Source organism: Callionymus lyra, chromosome 7 (assembly GCF_982586985.1).
Source record: "Callionymus lyra chromosome 7, fCalLyr1.hap1.1, whole genome shotgun sequence".
Classification (NCBI taxonomy): Eukaryota; Metazoa; Chordata; class Actinopteri; order Syngnathiformes; family Callionymidae; genus Callionymus; species Callionymus lyra.
The window spans coordinates 20,563,118-20,584,884 of NC_141824.1; the positions used below are offsets into that span (position 1 = coordinate 20,563,118).

Consider the following 21,767-nt stretch of genomic DNA (forward strand, 5'->3'; position numbering starts at 1 on the left):
ACTCAAAGTTAGTATTTTTAGTGCGTTAGTGCATCTCAATTCTTAGTATGCGAAATTTAGTGCGCCATGCACACTAAATTGGCGTAATAACACGCCCACAAAACTGAGCATGGTTTGATGGACACTAACCACCCTAAACGGCCGCCATCTTAGTGACGTTTTAAACAGAAGTTACGTCGTATATATATGCATATACTTACATGTGCATTTTCCGCAGCAGTAGGAGGATAAACACGTCTTCGGTGCTGATACCAGCTTAAATATCTCGCGATTATTTCGATTCTCATATTTTTTCTTTATTTCTTTTTCCAAAGTTGCAAAACTTACTGCCAGCAGGTGTCGGCGATAGTGTTCAAACAGCTGGTTGAAACATCGTTAAATAGAAGTAGAAAAAGAAGCTGTCATGTGATTTCCGGTTAGTGTGTAGCAGCAGTTTTTGATTTGAGACATACTATCTGTGGAGAATTTGCGTAATAGTTAGTACGTACACTAAACTGATGCATACTAACTTCTAGTATACTAAGAGAAGTATGCGATTTGAGACACAGCAACGGTTCATGAGCAATTGTGGTCCGGTGTTGTTCATGTCAATTGTATTTCCAGGATTATCATATCTGTCAGCGAAGGCCCTGCTGGGACCCGCTACACATATATATGACGTAACTTCCGTTTACAACGTCACCAAGATGGCAGCTGTTTAGGGTAGATAGTGTCTATCGAACCATACTCAGTTTTGTGGGCGTTTTAGTACTTCAATTTAGTGTGCATGGCGCACTAAATTTCACATACTAAGAATTGATACGCACTTACGCACTAAAAATACAAATTGTTCGCGAACGACACAACACTACTCACTCGGGTGTCACTGCTCAAGTTGACTTATAATAACCTTCATATTTTTTTTTGAGTGTGAAAACAAAAACCTGAACAAACTCCTGCTTCTACAAAAGCCACGAAGCGACCGCACACTGATGAAACGATAAAACCCTCTTCTCATGAGTCAGCACAATGAAGGCCCTTCACCGAAAGCTCTCGCTTCTCGTCTTCGGAATTCACAACGAGTCTTATTTTCACATTATCTGCCGGGGAATGAGACAGAAGTGATGACTCGACGTGAAGCAGCTGCTCGTTGGTGTATGAAATGATTGAGCGTGAACGTTGTGATCTGCATTTTAGTTTCTCAGCACTTTCAGCAGCACTGGAGGAGTTTACTTGAGTATCCTTAATAACCTGTGGCCACAAACTCACCTGCAACAGAAAAATAAATGAATTAAATTAACTCTTAATTCAATTAATCAATCAGAATTGAAACTGGGAACGTGACTTTAATTGTAATGGTTTGGTAAATTACCTGAAGCTTTAAGATGTTAAATGCTAACTGTTAGCATCAATAACAAAGAAACAATAAATTGGTTATGAACTTTGACAAAAAGATTAATTTTAATAAATCCATTAATCCACTCACAGTTTATCATTGGATGGAAGAGAAAATTAATGGATTACCAAACACATAGAAAACATGTTTTATTTCATAAAATTTCAGTTTTTTTTATCTCTATATAACAAGATTATTAAGTAAACAATCACATTCCTCCTCATGAATGTGAGACAAAAGAGAACCAATCAGAGTTTTAACCAAGTCTTCAGCTGCTCTGTGGGGACTCCATAGAGATGCAAATAACACTTGTCTTATAAGTTGAAAAGACAAACTGAATGTCTCACAATTATTTACACTATCAGATTTGCATTACAAATTTTAAAATATATATATTTTTTAACTCGAATTCACAAATCACTGCTTCAGCGTTACTGATGTCATATGGCGTAGTGCAGCCGCTGGAGGGCAGCAGACACCGACGGTTTTTTTTAAAGTTTTTTTTTACGACAACTTCGTTTTTTTTCCCCCAGTTTTTTTTTTTCTTCTGCGGTGAATGTAAGTGGATTAAATATGACAAAAAACAATGGTAGATGGTTTCGATAACTTAGTTTAATTTGTCTCAAATAGTCGGTTACATCGGCATGTTTAGAAACACACCTGAGAAGGAGCTGCATCGGAGCCCGGATAGCTCAGTCGGTAGAGCATCAGACTTTTAATCTGAGGGTCCAGGGTTCAAGTCCCTGTTCGGGCGTTACGTTTTTCTCACGCTCATCCAGTACCTTTGGGTTTAGAACCCACTCTCAGTTTCACCAGAACTGTTTACCAATGACCCCCACCCCTGTTATAAAGTGAAGTCCCAAACTAAATACATTTTTTCTACTGTGGAAAATATCATATACTTTTGTAAAAATGGTTCCATCTAATGAGAACATTTTTTCTTCACACACAGAAGTTGAATAATGTTGAACTGTTGATCAATAGTTTCCAAGTAAGAATGTATGATTGTTTTTCTTTTTACTGGATTTTCTTTTTCTTTCGTGCATGTGCCGACATGTAAGCCGATTTTTCCGTTATCTCTTCTCTGGATATCCTCTGAGCCCGGATAGCTCAGTCGGTAGAGCATCAGACTTTTAATCTGAGGGTCCAGGGTTCAAGTCCCTGTTCGGGCGTTACGTTTTTCTCTTGCTCATCCAGTACTTTTGGGTTTAGAACCCACTCTCATGCTGTGTCTCAAATCGCATACTACTCTTAGTATGCTAGAAGTTAGTATGCATCAGTTTAGTGTACGTACTAACTAGTACGCAAATTCTCCACTGATAGTATGTATCAAATCAAATACTGAAGCTACACACTAACCGGTAATCACATGACAGCTTCTTCTTCTTCTTCTATTTAACGATGTTTCAACCAGCTGTTTGAACACTATCGCCGACACCTGCTGGCAGCACGTTTTGCAGCTTTGGAAAAAGAAATAAAGAAAAAATATGAGAATCTAAATAATCGAGAGCTATTTAGGCTGGTATCAGCAGCAAAGACGTGTTTATCCTCCTACTGCTGCTGAAAATGCACCTGTAAGTATATGCATATATATGCATTTATATATGACGTAACTTCCGTTTAAAACGTCACTAAGATGGCAGCTGTTTAGTGTGTTTAGTGTCCATCGAACCATGCTCAGTTTTGTGGGCGTGTTAGTACGCCAATTTAGTCTGCATGGCGCACTAAATTTCGCATACTAAGAATTGAGACGCACTAACGCCCTAAAAATACTAACTTTTAGTACGCTAGTATGCGATTTGAGACACAGCCCCAGTTTCACCAGAACTGTTTACCAATGACCCTGTTATAAAGTGAAGTCACAAACTAAATACATTTTTTTCTACTGTGGAAAATATCATATACGTTTGTAAAAATGGTTCCATCTAATGAGAACATTTTTTCTTCACACACAGAAGTTGAATAATGTTGAACTATTGAACTATTGATCAATAGTTTCCAAGTAAGAATTGTTTTTCTTTTTACAGGATTTACTTTTTCTTTTGTGCATGTGCCGACATGTAAGCACATTTTTTCCGTTATCTTTTCCTTGAAGATCCTCGAGCCCGGATAGCTCAGTCGGTAGAGCATCAGACTTTTAATCTGAGGGTCCAGGGTTCAAGTCCCTGTTCGGGCGATTGTTTTTGCCATTTCCTGACCATTAGATACCCAGAACCTTCTTTTACCAGCTGATCTTGAGTTTCTATCATTTTGATACAAACACTACATGTCTGTGTAGGTTCTTATTCAACCGGGTTATTGTTGGAACTGAAGAAGCCTCTTGGAAGAAAAGTGAAATGTTTCCCGAAAACTCAACTCAGTCCAGTTGCCTCTCTTTTGGAACTCTCAAAACAAGCCCATTTCTATATTTAAGTGATTCTAATTAATTTATTTAACTATAGTATAAGTACAAGTATTTGTCTTGTTTTCTACTGTCCTCTTTCTTCCGAAAGTAAGACATTTTTGAAAATATTTTTTGTTCGTAATTTAAGCCTTGGATGTTGTATATCAGTATCTCCTTCACATGCAATGAAGTTGATCTAGATTTTGTTTTGAACTTCTGGGCCCCATCAAGCTCTCACCGGGCCAATTAAGAACATTTTGCGGGGATGTATTTGGCCCCCAAGCCTTGAGTCAATTTTGCAATTGGTTCACTATCTTCTTAAGTGTACCGGGACCGACACACAGAGCTCCCTCCACGGACCTTATCTCCCAAAAGTCCACTTGCGTTCTCAGCACAAACCCTCGCGAGGACGGCAGGCGTGCGGGTCAGAGCGCTCGGTTACAGCTTCTTTTCTTTTTGAAAAGGCAGCACGTTATGCAAAAGTGTCGGCGCCGGAGCTTCCTGCTGAGCTACAAAGACCGGAATATTTTATCAGAGACCGCGGGGCTAGGACGAGGTTAAAGAAGGAGAGAAGGAAATGTTCTGGCAGCAGATGACTGCAGGTTCTGTTCAGGTGCTCACAAGGTCTCACGGATGAATCAACAAACCCCCCCCCCCTCACCACCTCAGCATCCTCCTCTAAATATGTTTAATGCATTTGTCTCCGGCTCATGAAAGAAGCTTAACTGCCAGGCTTGTGCAGAATTCAAAACAGCTGTAAAGTCATTTGAACTAATATGAAGAATTGGATTTTGATTTCATTTGGCTGCGACTCACAGGATGTTGAATCGTCACGACAGGAAGTGTTAAAAAAAAAAGACAACAAAAGGATAAATCGTTTTAAACGAAGATTAGCGAGTATAAAGAATTGCTCCGTGTTGCGTCATCGCAGACTTTGAACTGTTAAGTGTATTTTTCCTCCGTCAGAACGGAGCGAAGTGAAAGTGTATGTTTCTTCAGAGTCAGCGTAAACCACAGCAGTTAATAATTCAGCGTCCGCGACGAAGAGTGTTCGTCTGTGACAGTTCCAGTCAAAGCTTTTCATCACAGACGCGTTAAAGGCAGCTAAATAAATATTTACACAGTTGTCGGAGCAGTTGCTGTGTTGTCTTTCTTTTGTGTGCTTTTGCATAACACACACTCGCTCACACCTCATCTAACTCACACCCTGAAGAACAGGAAGTTTAATAAGAACTGATCATTTAAAAGATGATCTCTGTTTGTTTAAGGTTTACTTTACTTACTAGGTTTAGGCTATTTAGACGGTCATTAACTCTTTAATAACGCTTAGAAAATGTAACTACCATCGGCTAAAGTAGATTATTGCTATTGTTCAATAGTCTTTAGCTTCATTTGTTTGTTTGGTATAAAACCTTATTTACTTCTGAACGTACCTTTTTTCAGCAATGCTTCATTCATTTCTCTCACTGCGGTTGTGTCAGGAGATACGTCCTGTGATCGCCCTCTAGTGACTGACTCAGAGAATGAATAAGGCTGGTTACAATTCTCTAATATGGGATGATGCACCTCGCCTGGTTTAACATTAGTTTTATGTTTTGTCATTTAACCTCTGCCAATAAGGTCTTACTTAGGAAATTCAACAGGTACACTTTACTTTTATAACTCGTTTCCTGCATGAACAATTTTGTCAACAGTGGTACCACAAGTTGCTTTGGAAAAAAAAGGGATTTAATCCTAGAAGTAGCCACAACAGCCCACGCATAGTGTGAGTCCAGGGTAAGTACCATTTTGAATCTTTTCGGTCCGGTCACTTCCTACGTGATGACATCACATGCCGCAAACAAATTTAAAAAAGCTTTCGTAATAGTCAACGGAACTTAAACTTAGCAATTTCAGTTCACTTTCAAAGCATCAGTCAATCTCGCACTTCCTGGTCTGCGGCACATGTGACTCTTCACCCAACGGAATATGTCCGGGCTACATGTGACGCCGCCTCTGATTGGCTAAAACATGTTTGACTATAAACAACACAATTGTAACTGTACAATGCAATCTAATCATTCAAGTGACTAACAGGGATTATTAACAAATAGCTTTGATCATTATAAAACAAAAAACTGTTGCAATGGTTTTATTCCTGATAAGTTTTAATAAGGACAATGGGAAACAGTTCAGCCAATCAACAGTGTTGTCACATCTTGGGGTGAAAGACCCATGCGTCCTCTTGTTAATATAAATTAGCTTTAGCGACGCTAAAGAGTAGGAAGAGTCCGGACTGAAATAGTAGGGCGGGCAGAAATGGTTCTAACACCGGGGTAAGAAACTATTAATTTCTACATGTGTTTAAACCTGTTATTTAGCAGTTTCAACATTTGAAGTTTGTTGTCGGTAAACACTCGTCCAGACGGCAGGTGTGAGGTTTTTCCTCCCAGACTAGCTGACCCCTGGGCCCGGCGGGAAAACCATCATTTAAATGTCACCTCTGTACTCATGAAGGATTACAGGATCTAACAAGGATTCAGTTTTCGACGACAGATGCTCGACCGGCTGACGCTGGAGGACGAGAACAAACAAACCTACCGGATATAAAAGCGTCTGTTACCTCCACGGTTACGTGACTGACTACATACAACCTCCCCTGATGCAACTTCTCCGTCTGCAAAGCTCCATCAAACACAGTCGTGACTCATTCTCCAGAAAAAAAGGATAATAGGGAGAAACATGTTTGTGGGTATAAGAAGGATTTTTCTCGATGGTTTTGTCTGCTGGTAAATCCACGTCTGCACTCGACATTATTTACGTCAAAAGACCTGGATTAAGATTAGACGATGATGGGATTCGACATAAACAAACATCCCTCCGTCGACCTCCTTGATCTTTCCTTTAAAATGCCGGTCCGTTTAAAGCCAACTGGTGACTGACAACTCCCGACAACACCCCATAATTTACCCCATGTTGTGACAGGTTAATAGTATCTGCTCATGCTTAGTTAGAGTCATGGATGTGAAGGATCGACCCGAACGTATTCACTCCACGACAGAACTCTTTTCTGTGTTCACACGTTTTTGCTCCCCTGAAGGTGGGAAACGCCATCGGACTCTTAAGTGGACGTACGTGATCCTTGTTGGCGGCGGCAACGTAAGACTGCGTTAGATGTTCGCGAAGAAGCCGACAGAGAGAAGTCTTTTGAAGAAGGTCACTGAGTTAACTGCTGAGAACACCAGAAGGGAAACGAAAGAAAGTCCATGTTTTAAGTCTATGCCTTATGGTTATAAATTGCACCTGAACAGCATTTTAGTCTTTGTTTATTTTCAGTTTACAAATAACCATGTGATCTGTGTATATAGTGAGGGTTTTAGGCGGAAGTTCAAGTTTAATTTCAACAAGGTTTAAACCATTTATGACATACGAAGTAAGGAATATTTATCTTTTTTATTTTTCCCTTAAACACCCTCTACAATAAATGTTAGCCAATTATATTATGCAACAGTTTGCTATTTAGATTTTGTATGTTCTCCCTGTGTAGCGTGGGTTTACTCCAGGCACTCCGGTTTCCTCCCACAGTTCAAAAACATACAGAGGTTGATTGGGAATTTGGGGAAATGTTTATGTCTTTGTATGTCATCCACATCCTGGTGTCCTGTCCAGGGTTTCCCCAGCCTCTCGCCTAAAGAAGCTGGGATAAGCTTCAGCACCCGCGCGACCCCCATAAGGGATTGAGTGGAAGAAAATGAATGAATCTCTTGGCTTTTTAAGGCTTCCCTTTAAATTAAAAATATTTTTTTAAACTTGTGTATTTTTTAACAGTGTTCTAAATATTAAGTAACTCAAACATAACTGGCAGTAGATTTGTAAGTGTAAGTGAATTGAATTGAATCGTTTTTGTTTTAGCCTTGTGTTCCGCTCTGTTAAATTCCAATTTAAATAAATTTAGATATAAACTTTTATTTCTGTTACCAGGTCAGAGGAAACCATAATTATTTATATGTGGGTGTTTAATTCCCTACTACAGATTAGTTCAACACTGTTTGCGTAGCATGTTAGCTACAAACAAACTCAAAATATAGACTTTTTAAATTATTTTCAGAACAATTCATCTTCTCTTGTCGAGGCTTTAAAACAAGATGGAGTTCACAGACGAGCAGTATGAAGGTATTTGGATGTTTTTAAGTGTCTTTTTGGACGAAGATGAAAACAACTGAGCTCCAGTCGCTACATTAAAATGAACAAACATTTTTGTCTATAACTAAGAACAGATTACTCTGAAAATAATCCCAACCCTTAGTCGACATGAGGGCGAGTAGAAGATGAGTGAAGTTTGAATAATCACTTTAACTGAAGACTCGCATCCAATTTAACTCTTTTTTTAAAAATGTATTCCTGGCAAATAAACAATGAAATCCCTGCTTGTCAATTATCGATTCATCATCAGACAGTTCATGATAACAATTCTCAAACTTTGTTCTTCCCGTCATGGTTGCGCGTTAATGTCCGGGCTCTGCTGCGGCGATGTATCAATTATGAATGATCTTTATGGAGATTGCTGATATAAAGAGCGGTTTTAAATCAGAGTTGCTCTGAAGGCCGGCAATTATCTCGCCGTTACGCCGGCACGAAGGAATTCATTAGAAAAATTCCACTGGCGTATTGAAGAGGCAGCAGAGGTTGATTTTCATTCCAGTTCCTTCTTTACTCAAACAATCCCGATTCAAGCTCTTAATACTACAACGGAATATCGAGAACCTCACTTCCTGTCCAGTACAATACGACATTTGGTGTCCAGTCGCGCTGCTTTAACCAAACCGAGCTTACTTGACGTATGCATAGAAGGTAAATGTATCATCACTGATCTCTCTAAAGTATCTCTTTTTGTTGTTTTCATACTAAAATAGACAGCTACAAATCTACTTGTCTGAGCCAACATTTTGATGGCCCCGGAAGATTGACCGACTTTTGACCGCCTTTTGGTAAAAGGCACTGTTACTTATAGTTAGATTGATCAAGCACTTCATTAAATTAGAATTTACTTCAGTTTTATCCAAGTCACGATGATGTCATTGGAGGGTTCAGGTAGAAAAATCATTAATTATTTCAGATGTCTTTGAAATGCCAAAGCAGCAGTTTTACAAGCACCCCCTTCTGGGACCCTGTAGTGTCAATAAAGTTTTAAATGTACTTTAAGTTTACACAATAATTCAAACTTCACTCATTTTCTACTCACCCTCATGTCATTTTCATAGAAATGTGTTCGTTTTGAGAGTTAAAGACAAAAATTTTCATTTTATTGAAGCGACTGGAGCTCAGTAGTCTTCGTCTTCGTCCAAAAAGACACTTAAAAACATCCAAATACCTTCATACTGCTGGTCTGTAACATCCATCTTGTATTGAAGCCTCGACACGAGGAAGAAATAATTTTAAAAGTCTATATTTTTAGCTGGTTTGTAAAAACAACTAACATGCTACACAGACAGGAAACACTCCGGGTAAATATCCTCAGAGCTTCCAGTCAAGATAGAAGAACAAACATTTTTGTATAAAACTCTAAAAAAGAAGTCGAACAGAGGGTGAGTAGAAAATCAGAGAATTTAGGGTGAACTATCACTTTAAATGAACGGAATAAAAAAACAACATTGAAGTGAAACGTATGGAAATGAATTTTTTGTTTTTCAAAAATAGTCTGATTAAGTGAACAGATGTTGTGGGAAACCGATGTGAGTCCAGAGTTACATGATCACTTTCTCACCGCACAAGCGCCCCCTCTGGTGGACAATCGCCCCACCACACACTTTTTAAACTTACAAAAAAACACGTCATTTCTCTGTATAATCAGAGGAAAATAACCTGTGACTCACGGGTTAATAACATGTGATATCAATCAGAAGTTAGATTCCACAGATGTTTATTTTCCTTCCAAGTTTGATTGGGATTCTCCTTGATCTCGTCCCTGGTCTGATGAGCAGCTGCAGAGACACATTTTCTGGATGATCATCTTGTAATTCCTCGTTGGGTGACGAGGTCTGAGGTTCCCGGGGAAGTAGATCCTGATCAAACATCTGTTTGGCTCGTGCTAACGATTGTGTCTGATATCAATCAGAGGAAGAACAACATGTTGACTCGGGTGGGAGGAGGAGAGGAAATCTGAGGAGATATGGATGTTAACAAGAACAAACACTTGTCATCACAAATGAGAATGTGTCGACAAACACACAACCCAACACAAAAAAACTACACTAGGGGTGTGTAGTAGCAAGAATCTGGTGATGTGACACGTATCGCGACAACAATACGATATATTGTGACAATGTAGTAACAAGGATATATTTGTAGTATTGTCCAGTACTTGACTCTGGTGTTGCAGAATTTACAGACCACATTACTCTTGACAAAGTCAAAACTGCTTTCATTTGTTTTGAAACCAAAATATGTCCAAACATCAGCTTTAATAGATGTTAGAGTTCACTGTATCCTCTTGTCCTCAGTCATCGTCGGAATATCAATGGTGCTTTAGCTGGGAAGGATGTAAGGGCTGCTGCCATCTATGGGAGGGAGGTTTTATTGCAACACAAATATAGATAAACAGCGTAAATATTTGTTGATTGTTGAAAAATAAATATGTTTATTTTAAACACGTTTTTAAACTGTTAACCATTACCGAACTATAAGAAAATAAGATATTTGAATCAAAAAAATTTGTGTATATATTTCAAATCCTTACAGTGCTGTTGGATATCGATACAGTAATGTATGACTCTTGACGAAGTCAAAACATTAGCTTTGTAGCTCTGTTGGAGTCCACTGTATCCTCTTGTCCTCAGTCATCGTCCCGGTTATCAATGGTGCTTTAGCTGGGAAGGATGTAAGGGCTGAGGCCATCTATGGGAGGGAGGTTTTATTGCAACACAAATATAGATAAACGGTGTAAATATTTGTTGATTGTTAAAAAATAAATACATAAATACGTTTATTTTAAACACGTCTTTAAACTGTTAATAATTACTGAACTATAGGAAAATAAGATATTTGAATAAAAAAAATGTATGTATATATTTTTTAATCCATACAGTGCTGTTGGATATCGATACAGTATTTTGAAAAAAATATAGCACTATATCGATTTATGTATATATATTCTAACACCTCTACACAACACACATACAAAAACACAAACTAAATGATGCTAATATTTCAAATGAACTGTAGCTTCTACGCTAACCAAACAATTATCACTAAAACACTGAGGATAATATTTATGAAACTAGCTATTCAAACTACTTCCTTCTTTAAGAGCCCAAACTAATGGAGCCTAATAACACTAACTAATAAATCTTTGATTCGAAACTACTTATTTTAAAAGCATTAAACTAATTCGGGGCTAACTAATGCTAACTAATCACTATAAACACTGAGGCTAACATTTGTGAAACCTAAAAGTATTACTTTATTTAACTAGCTAAACATAATAACCATATATATTTATATATATTTTTCAATGTATTATTGAAGGTTATGTAAGTTTTGCAGCGCTGATGTTTCTAAACCTGATATTAGTGGTAGAAGCAGCTTCAGCGCCTCCTGTTGCCTCCTGGGAAACGCAGTATAAATCAACATTGAGTGAAGGCCGTGGGATTAAACTCATCAATAAACTGTCGCTTTTTCCAAATCGATCGGAGAACAAACGGCTCCTCCGGTGCAGAGCTCGGCATCATGGGAAGTTGGACTCGGTCAGAATAAAACTCCAGAGTTTCCATAAACATTTATTTACAAAACAAAAGAAAGGTATAACAATGTTAAAGAAAGAGTGATAATAATAATAATAATAATAAAAAAAAAGACGTGCTATCATGATAAAAATACATCGTCGTACACAAAAGCTTATACGTGATATGAAGTGTTCGATCGAGGGGGGGCGGGCGGCCGGGGTCGTCGGGATTATTGCATTTGGGGGGATTTTTAAGGCAAAGATGGAGGAACACGTTACACTGAAGCAATATTACTTTGCTCTTCGTCGCCAGAGGAAAACAACCACGAATAAAAGGTTCTTCCGAGACAAGGTTTTTCTACAGAAGTGTTGCGACTTCACTCGAGAAACAAATCTGTTTCTGGATCAAGATGATTTGATTTCTGGACATAATTGTCAAGAAATGTTTTTCATTTTTGTCATTCGATTTATACATTTAGAAAATACATTTTCTAGTGAATTATCAGAATGGATTAAAAACAACAATTACTATTTATATCAAGCAGAAAACTTTACATTTCTGTGTTTGCGAAAATAAAAACTCTTACTTGTTTTATTTAACTAAGAACAAGATTTTTTTTAAACGTTAATGAAATATATCCATTTTATTTATTTTTTGTTTTGATAAAGAGGATTTCTTTCTTTAATAAATCCATCATCAAAATGTATTACTTAAGTATATAGTGATTTAAAAAAATATATGATTATTATAATAAAATAAAGTAAGTAGAGTATTTCATAAATTCAAATAAAATAAAGTATTCCTTCTCTTTGGTGCCAATATTAAATATGTCTATTTTCCCTAAAAAGTATCTTAAAAATGAAGTTAAATGTAACATGTACCCGTTTAAACGTAAACTTCTACTGTGTCATCAATGAGTGCTTGAACCTGGACTCGATCTTTAGTTTGGTTCTCGAGTGAACGCCGCACACTTCCGTAGATGACAAACCGGATTGGTCCAAACATCACATCATTGAACAGCCACTTCTCAGAGTGTGTGTGTGTGTGTTTGTGTGTGTGTGTGTGTGTGTGTGTGTGTGTGTGTGTATGTGTCGGTCGATGTGTGTAGCCGTGTGTGTGTCATGAAAGAGTCCCTGCAGTGTCCCCTGAAGTCCAGAGCACCATTATGACCGAGTCTTTGGCGCCCGCTGTGCTGTTCTGCTGTGAGTCCACAGTTCTGGCCCGCGGTCTCCGGCCGCCTCCGCCCCCCCGCTCCTCCTGTCAGTACGGATACTGCTTCTGCTTCTTCCCGGCGAAACAGGACAACCAGGTGCACAGCAGCATGGCCGCCGCGGCGCCCGCGCCCGTGCAGTAGTACGCCCATCCGATCTGGCAAGAACCTGCAGAAGCAACACATCGTGAGTGGAGCTGCAGAGAATTGGATCACTTTTATATATATATACTATACACATTGGTACACTAAGACTGTCTTTGACTGTCATTATTTCTAGAAGTGAAAGGAGTCTCGACAATGGCAGCGAAAACACAACAACCTCCTCACTGACGCCAGTGTGCTACAGCAGACCCACTACTTTAGGCAGGTGGTCATAATGTTTTGGCTGACACAAATCAACCTCAGTTTCTTTCAACACCACGAGAACATCATCAGAGAGAAAGATTGCAGACGATCAGAAGGTGAAACACAGTCGAGACAAATGTGTGTCGGAGGATGATCTGAGGAGTGAGAGTGTGTGTGAGTGTGTGTCTGTGTGAGAGTGTCTCTCTCTCTGTGTGTGTGTATTTGAGTATGTGTCAGTGTGGGTGTGAATATGTTCAACTGGAACTATGTATGTATGTCAGCATGCTTCAGTGTGTGTATGTGTGAATGCGTGTATGTGTGAGTCTGAAACTGTGTGTATGTGTGCATGTTTCAGTGTTTGTGTGAGTCTGTGACTGTGTGTATGTGTGCATGTGTCAGAGTTTGTGTGAGAATGTGTTCATGTGTAAGTCTGTGACTATGTGTGCATGTGTCAGTGTTTTTATTCCAGTGATTACATGTGTATGTTTTTGCTTGTAACTATGTGTGTATGTGTCAGTGTGTGTGTGTTTTTCAATGTGTTTATGTCTGTGATTGCGTGCGTGCGTTTGTGAGAATGTGTGTGGACGGAAGTGTGTATCAGTGTGAGTGTGCATGTGTGTGTAACTATGTGAGAGTGCAGAGAAGTATGTGTTATTGTCTCTGTGTGTGCATGCGTCTTAGAACATGTTTGTGTTTTCAAGTGTGCGTATGTGTGTTTGAGAACATGTGTGTGTAGGCATGTGTGTTTGAGAACATGTGTGTGTCTTCAAGTGTGTGTATGTGTGTTTGAGAACATGTGTGTGTAGGCATGTGTGTTTGAGAACATGTGTGTGTAGGCATGTGTGTTTGAGAACATGTGTGTGTCTTCAAGTGTGTATGTGTGTTTGAGAACATGTGTGTGTAGGCATGTGTGTTTGAGAACATGTGTGTGTCTTCAAGTGTGTGTATGTGTGTTTGAGAACATGTGTGTGTATGCATGTGTGTTTGAGAACATGTTTGTGTCTTCAAGTGTGTGTATGTGTGTTTGAGAACATGTGTGTCTAGGCATGTGTGTTTGAGAACATGTGTGTTTGAGAACATGTTTGTGTCTTCAAGTGTGTGTATGTGTGTTTGAGAACATGTGTGTGTATGCAAGTGTGTTTGAGAACATGTGTGTATGTGTATTTGAGAACATGTGTGTGTATGCATGTGTGTTTGAGAACATGTGTGTGTGTGTTTGAGAACATGTGTGTATGTGTGTTTGAGAACATGTGTGTGTATGCATGTGTGTTTGAGAACATGTGTGTGTGTGTTTGAGAACATGTGTGTGTATGCATGTGTGTTTGAGAACATGTGTGTATGTGTGTTTGAGAACATGTGTGTGTATGCATGTGTGTTTGAGAACATGTGTGTGTATGCATGTGTGTTTGAGAACATGTGTGTATGTGTGTTTGAGAACATGTGTGTGTATGCATGTGTGTTTGAGAACATGTGTGTTTGAGAACATGTGTGTGTATGCATGTGTGTTTGAGAACATGCGTGTGTATGCATGTGTGTTTGAGAACATGTGTGTATGTGTGTTTGAGAACATGTGTGTGTATGCATGCGTGTTTGAGAACATGTGTGTGTGTGTGTGTTTGAGAACATACGTGTGCATGCATGTGTGTTTGAGAACATGTGTGTGTCTTCAAGTGTGTGTATGTGTGTTTGAGAACGTGTGTGTATGCATGTGTGTTTGAGAACATGTGTGTGTCTTCAAGTGTGTGTATGTGTGTTTGAGAACATGTGTGTATGCATGTGTGTTTGTGTGCGTCTGGCCTCACCGAGCTGGAACTGGTCCGAGTTGTTGTTGCAGGTCTGTTGCACCTCCTCGCTGTCCCAGCCCAGAGGATAGAGAGCACAGCCGGAGCCGATCAGCAGACCTGAGGACAGCAGAGGTGGTCAGTAGGTGAGTGACCCCCAGTCTTCACCCCGGCTTTCATTCTGTTCCCCTTCAATGACGAGCAGCACTTCTGCCCAGAGAACCATCATTATCCAATTTGTCTCCCATTTGAGGAGCTTCTTTGTGTCTTTGATCGTCGTCAAAGCTGGAGACGATCCACGCGTTACACAACAGTTCTCCGGAGACGACTTCACCCCAAAACCTTTTGTTACGTAAAAATACACTCGCTCCGACAAATCACTTCTTCTTACATCAGGAGAGCAGCAGCGTGAAAGTACTGAAGCCAATGAATAGAAAACAGTTATTGCTGCTTGACACACAATCTTACATCACATATATATATATTGTGTGTGTATATATATATATATATATATATGTATATATATATATATATATACACACACACACATTTAAATACACACGTTTAAATACACTCACACACACACACACGTTGATAAAAATAATAGTAATAAAAATCAAAATAGAAAATACATTATATATATATATTCTATTTGTATTTTTTTTTAAATATTTCGAGATAAACAATTATGACAAAACAACACAGAGCTTAGTGTCCTGCACCTACTACCCCCTTACTTATGTTGCCAACCAAACACTGAATTCCCATAATGCCTCTCTGCACACAGCTATTTTAAGCGACGTCTGACTGGTCCCTAAAATACTGTTTTTTGAACATCTACGTCTATGTTGCCATGTCAAAAGTCGACCTACAGCTGCGATTGATTGGCTGGGCGGCAAAGCATTAGGGGAGCTGTTTAGTTCACCGTTAGTCAGAGAGTTGAAAGGTGAAGAGTTTTAAGCATCTTGGAAATGTGAGTTCTTCTACTAGAGCGGCCAGAGTTTTGAATTAACTGCAGTCGAGACAGATCCGTCTTGTTTAGACACAAAAATAAACTATAACAATAGTCTAAACGAGAAAACACAAACGCATGGATAATAAGCTCCAGATGGAAAGAAAATATGTTCACAAAAACACTTGAAATAAATAGTGACTGCAGTAATAAAGGAGTTGGAGGAAGGCGTCCCTCAGGGCTCCGATATGTTCATGTGTAATTTGTTTGTGGGGTTTTATTTGTGTACATCTGTGACGATGCTCGGCTCATATTGTTCTCGGTTTAATTGAACGTCTAATAACCACGATGGCTCTGAGCTCCCTTCACCTCGAGTCCCCGTCCAGATCCGGCTTCACCCCAGACGACCTTCACGAAGACCCCACCGTGGTTTGGAAAACTTCATCAGGTTCACCGGAACCTCACGACGCTCTTCCTTCCAGCCAGACACTCGTCGTTTCCGAGGGCGACACGGCGCTAAAAACATGGGGGTCGTGAGAAATAATTTCCTTAGATCGGAGGAGGAAGCCTTGAGGGGTGGCTTTGTGTCAGCCGTTAAAAGACACTAAAGACACTCACGGGCGCAGGAGGAACCTGGTAATCGAGTCCAGGATTAATATATGAGGAGTTTTCCCTCGCAGCGACTTCAACCCACGAGGCAGGTTTCGTCAAAATGAGCCCGTCTGGCTCCCGGCTAGCGTGTTAAACCCCCTCAAATCGTTCTGGGTGAGCGATGGGATGTGTGAAGGATTTGTACATCCGTGAGATTGTTGGTTAACAGTTTTACCTCAGCTAGCGTTAAGCTTTTTTTAAGGGTCATTTTAACTACATGGATGAAGAAGTTTCATTCGTAAAGATGTTACTTTATTATAAATAACTATTATATTAAAAAAAAATTAGTTAATATTTGTTGCTGGGGCTAAAGATCGGTTGATTCTATTAAATAATAAGTTACTACAGTAGCGATAAAACTATTAGCCACAGTGATACTTGATGAATGTCATTCACCAATGGTTGAGCTTCGTTTTCGTCTTTTTATATTATTATTTTTTAATATATTAATAAATCAAAATTTCTTCTTAACTGTCACATTTTCATAATGCTAAGCTTTTATGATTCTTTTTCAAATACCCATTTTATTTTAGTTCTTTTTAGATGTTTGTGAGTAACCTGATTTTTTTCAAAAGTTATTATTCTTTTTTTCAATTTCCTCTCTATGTATCAAATTATATTTTTTTAAATAGGTCAAAACGGAAAAACATGTTTTCTATTTTAGGTAGAAATAAAAAAAATCAATCAGAAGTCATATTAAATTGCAGATAAACACCCATCTTTCCTTTCTCTCCTCCTCCCAGTCCTCCACACTTAGTCCGGTGCTGTTCAAGGTTTCTGCCCATTATAATGATCTGTCTCCAAAGGCTCATTGTGATTGGCTGGGATCGTTGAGTGTAGTTTAAACTGTAAAGCCTCTTGAGAAAACTCTCTTATGATTTGACACTTTAAATAAAGTGGAATTACATTAAGAACCTCATTGGTTTTGTTACTTTTCTTCATTTCCAAAACTCTAACTTGTCTCTCTTCTCCACACGTCCAAAAATCTGTCCTCTCTGACTTTCAATTATTCTCTTCCAGCTTCCTGTCTTTGGAGACAGAATTTTTTGTTGTACAGAATCGTCCTTTCTTATTGCCATCTTTGTTCAATAGCGGCAAAGTAAAATGTGTCTGCAGCTCTGGATCAGAGGGAATTGTGGGATTTACACTTTTTACAATTCCTCCCTCTGAACTTTTTTTTTTCTAACCTCAAACCTTCATCCTCAAAGCTGCAGACAACAAACCAAAAACAGAAAGAAACACACGTTTAGCAGCGAACACTTTCACTTACGCTGGGTTATGTAAAAATTTAAAAAAAAAACACCACTGACGGCCTGATTTAATGTATTCACGATTAATGTTTAATGGATTCAGAAATTCTCTTTCAAGTCTTGTAATGTGCCGAGATACGGCGGCTTCGCAATCAAACCCGAATTTCCTCGCAGCGGTGGCGAGAGAGAGAGAGAGAGAGAGAGAGAGAGAGAGAGAGAGAGAGAGAGAGAGAGAGCAGAGCTTTGATTGGCCGTCGCTCCGTCAGACATGTTTGGAGAAATCAGAACCCGGGCTTTGATTAGCCCACGAGTCGGTGACGGCGGCTCCTGAGCCCACGATCTGAGGGACTCGTGATCAAAAGTCTGACTGACAAGAGACTCAGTGTTTGAAACTACAAGACCCGTTTGTTTTCCCCCGAGATGAATGACACATAGTTTTTCACAGGGTTTCCGACGCGAAACCTTGGACGAACGGCATGACCGGTGACTCGCAGAGGTGTTCCTGAGCCAGAGTGCGCATCATCATCACAGGCTGCCTCTTTTTGGGGACCAGACTTTGAGCTCGAAAAAATAAACAAACTTTTCGCTTTAACTCGTGGGACTTTTGAAATTAATCTTCATTTGAAACTTGATTTTATTTCCTATCTTTTCCTACTTTAACTTCTTCTGTTTTTCGTTGTTTTGAGAAAAAGCTTCATGATAAAAAACTGTCATCTTAGAGCTCAAATTCCATTTAATCCGCCAGAGATGATCCCAGATGTGTCAAACTCAATAAAACAAGTGGACAAAAACTGTATTTTGGTCGCGAGCCGAACAAACTATTTACTAAAACTATATTTAACTTTGAGAATTATGTTTAAATCACTGCCGTTCTTTAGCTTAGCGTCTTCAAAGGTCACCATATCAACATCAACATTAAGCTACTTTTATTTTGCGCGCTGCATAAAATGATGAGCTGATGATTTTTAATGAATGATTTGGGTTTGACACATTGATCAATGATTAGCTTAGCATTAGCATTTAGCTCTAAAAACACGTCATGATATCTCTTACGAAGATTTTAAAGTTGCTAAATATATGTTTTTTTAGGCGTAAGGGCGACGGGTTAGATCTATAAAGTACTTTTTGCCATATATATAGATTTTTGAAGAAAATAATATTTGTTTGACTATTATTTTTTTGCAACATACATCAAACTCTATAAAAATCCAAGTAAAAATCGACCCATAATGTGATGAAGAATAATAGCAAAATAAAGAGTTTGTAGCAAATAATCATATTAATAAAACATTAATATTAAAAATTTCTGTATTTGCTGTGGATAATTTGGAAAAAAAAAACAATTTCCCGAAAGAGACCTCCTGAGGGATCAATAAAGTTCTTCCCTTACCTAACCTAAATTAAATGATAAATACTTATTTGGGGGTTTTGAGTTTCACAGAATTTGAACCTAAAATGGGACATTTTTGCTTCCTGTGACGTCTATTTTTGTCTGGTAAGTAAAAGAAATTGAAACATTTGTCAGCGAATTCAATGTAATCCTCATCCTGGGCTGAGTTTTTTTGGAATCAAATGGTTAGTAATCTTGTGACTGGGATGTTTCCGCCAAAATAAAAAAAAAAACTCTCTTTCATAGAAACTGGTGCGTCACGCTGAGAAAAAGACATGTGAGGGGAAACTGCCTCGGGCGCTAAAGCTGGGCATCAACAGACACCTCTGGTTCTTGGCGCTTCCTGAGCCCAAATATTCCAACAGTCGTGGATTTGTGTCGTTTATCTCGCGCTCGCTCTTCCCTCCCTCCTCCGGAAACAAACAAGTGGGCCGTTCTAAAGCGTGATATTATTTTTACGTATTGATCTCAGTTCCTGGAATGGAGTGAATAGAGCGCGAGCAGGCGGATGATAAGAGCCCAACAACAAAATGTTTCCTCCTGGGGGGAAAAAAAACACGAGCTTTAATGGGGCAGAAAATCAGTTTTGCACAACAAAAAAGACTTCGCGCACCAATTAAATTTAATAGATCAAAATGTTTCTCCAAACGATCGGATTAGCAGTCTGAAGGTTTTTTAAAGATTTAAAAGAGCTGCAGACGGCGCACAAATCAAAATTGATGATTAGCTTAGCATTAGCATTTAGCTCTAAAAACACACAGCAGGTCACCACAAACAATCTTCCACAACTTGACTGCTAACACTGCTGAAATCTTCTAGGACGGAGGGATGCTACATTTTTGGTGTTTTTCAGGTTACAGCGAACATTTGTAAACTAGTCCACGTTTCTAGTACTTAACTTTGACGTTGACGTTTGAATGAATGTGGCGATACAGTTATGTAACGTAGCATTATGATGAGATACTTCCTGAAGGCTGCAGAGCTCTTGTCTTTTGAAATAAAACTTTATTTTTTCTTTACAGTACGACACGAGTTTGGAAGCAAGAGCGTCACATACTGCTCCCTACAGTCACAGAACTTTTTCAAAGAAAGTGTGACCCACATTAGAATGAAGATAAAAAAAAGAGTTGCTGAGTTTCAGTGCAAGGATTCAGTTCAATCTACACAGTGGAAAGTATAGATCTGAATGTATAATAGTTTTAGGTTCTTTGCACATTTTTAAAGACAAATGTGCATTTGTTATTATTTCTAAAGGCTGCTCAACATGGCTTTAATCTAGTAGTTCTTGTTGTTTTTAGAGTATTATTCTTTGAATGCTAAATTATTTATTGTTGGTCTTGGTTGTTTAATAAGTTTTATACCAAAAACTACAGGGAAATTGATGATATCAAAAAGGTATACAAGGTATATTGGTGTGAGTCTCGCGATACGATACGTATCACAGTACAGGGGCAACGATATGCTATATTGCAAAGTATTTTGATTCTGTAAGATATATTTGTAGTATTGTCCAGTACTTGACTCTGGTGTTGTAGTATTTACAGACCACATGACTCTTGATAAAGTCGTAACTGCTTTCATTTGTTTTAAAACCAAAGTATGTCTAAATATCAGCTTTAAAAGGTGCTGGAGTCGACTGCATCCTCTTGTCCTCAGTCATCACCGGGATATAGAGGGATTTCATTGTTCATTCAGCTACGAAACAGAATGACTGTTGCCACGTAGCGACCTTAAGTTTGATTGAAAAAGAAAAATGAACAAATGGCATGAATATTTGCATGTTAATCTTAGAAAATAGAATTATTTTAATCACACATAATTTAATTTGAATCATAACTATGGTAACAGTGGAAATATTTGATTTGCATATTTGCAAAGCCAAGCGGAAATATGCGAGCAAGTCAAAAATGAAAAGAAAAAAAAGGTTTTAAATTATTGATGCTTTTAAATATTGATATTGTTTCATGGAAAATAATATAAATTAAAGGGAGAGATAAGCAGTCCATGTGGTATGCAGGACACTACGTTTTCAAGTTACTCTATGAAAACTATATTGTAGTATTTATTATGTTGATATAAAAGTGTCTATATCATGAGGGAGGATTATTTCAATATCTTCTTCTTGCTGTTATTCCTTCTTCCCTGGAGATATAATCACATGATTATTAAACATTTTTTTTTATAAATGACATACATGCTCATGACTTCAGTGTAAACAGAACTGAGCCAGACTGAACCAAGTCAGCGTCTCAGTACACATATCACTTAGTTTCTGTCGCCTAAGGTGTGGAAATTGAATCGATATTTAGTAAAAGTTCAATGTTAGACATGGATTCCTGCTTTTTTTCCCCTGAGCTATTGATTTGTTTACTGTGTGAAGCAGGTGTGACAACAACAGAAATGTTATGAAATTATTGATAAAGTTCACTTTATCACCTTAAACTTCATGTAACAGCGTGTCTGCTGTAATACTGATTTAAAGTGAAAATTCAAATTTCACCCTAATCTACTCTTGTTGACTAAGGGTAAGAGTAATCTGTTCTTTTTTAGAGTTATAGACGAAAATGTATGTCCATGTTAATGTAGCAACTGATGCAAAGTTGTTATCATCTTCAACTTCCTAAGAAGACACTTCTAAACATTCAAATACCTCCATACTTCTCGTCTGTAACGTCCTTTTGTACTGAAGCCTCGACAAAAGGAATTTTCCCGAAAAAACTTAAACAA

The 21,767-nt window shown here is 38.4% G+C and overlaps 1 protein-coding gene and 3 non-coding genes across 4 annotated transcripts in view; 3 read left to right on the top strand and 1 right to left on the bottom strand.

The window, feature by feature from the left end:
- The first annotated feature begins 2,056 nt into the window (after positions 1–2,056).
- trnak-uuu (transfer RNA lysine (anticodon UUU)) lies at positions 2,057–2,129 on the top strand. Its single transcript has one exon. It is a non-coding gene; the product is annotated as a tRNA-Lys (tRNA).
- Positions 2,130–2,474: 345 nt separating this feature from the next.
- trnak-uuu (transfer RNA lysine (anticodon UUU)) lies at positions 2,475–2,547 on the top strand. The gene has a single exon. It is a non-coding gene; the product is annotated as a tRNA-Lys (tRNA).
- Positions 2,548–3,478: 931 nt separating this feature from the next.
- Positions 3,479–3,551, top strand: trnak-uuu (transfer RNA lysine (anticodon UUU)). Its single transcript has one exon. It is a non-coding gene; the product is annotated as a tRNA-Lys (tRNA).
- Positions 3,552–12,493: 8,942 nt separating this feature from the next.
- LOC148075591 (LHFPL tetraspan subfamily member 6 protein) overlaps positions 12,494–21,767 on the bottom strand; it is a 66,563-nt gene continuing 57,289 nt past the window's right edge. Inside the window, exons 3-4 of the mRNA XM_087795280.1 lie at positions 14,819–14,917; positions 12,494–12,837 (exon numbers count right to left, since the gene is read on the bottom strand). Of these exons, the coding sequence (XP_087651406.1) occupies positions 12,719–12,837; positions 14,819–14,917 (218 nt within the window). The 3' untranslated portion in view covers positions 12,494–12,718. The remainder of the gene's footprint in view (positions 12,838–14,818; positions 14,918–21,767) is intronic.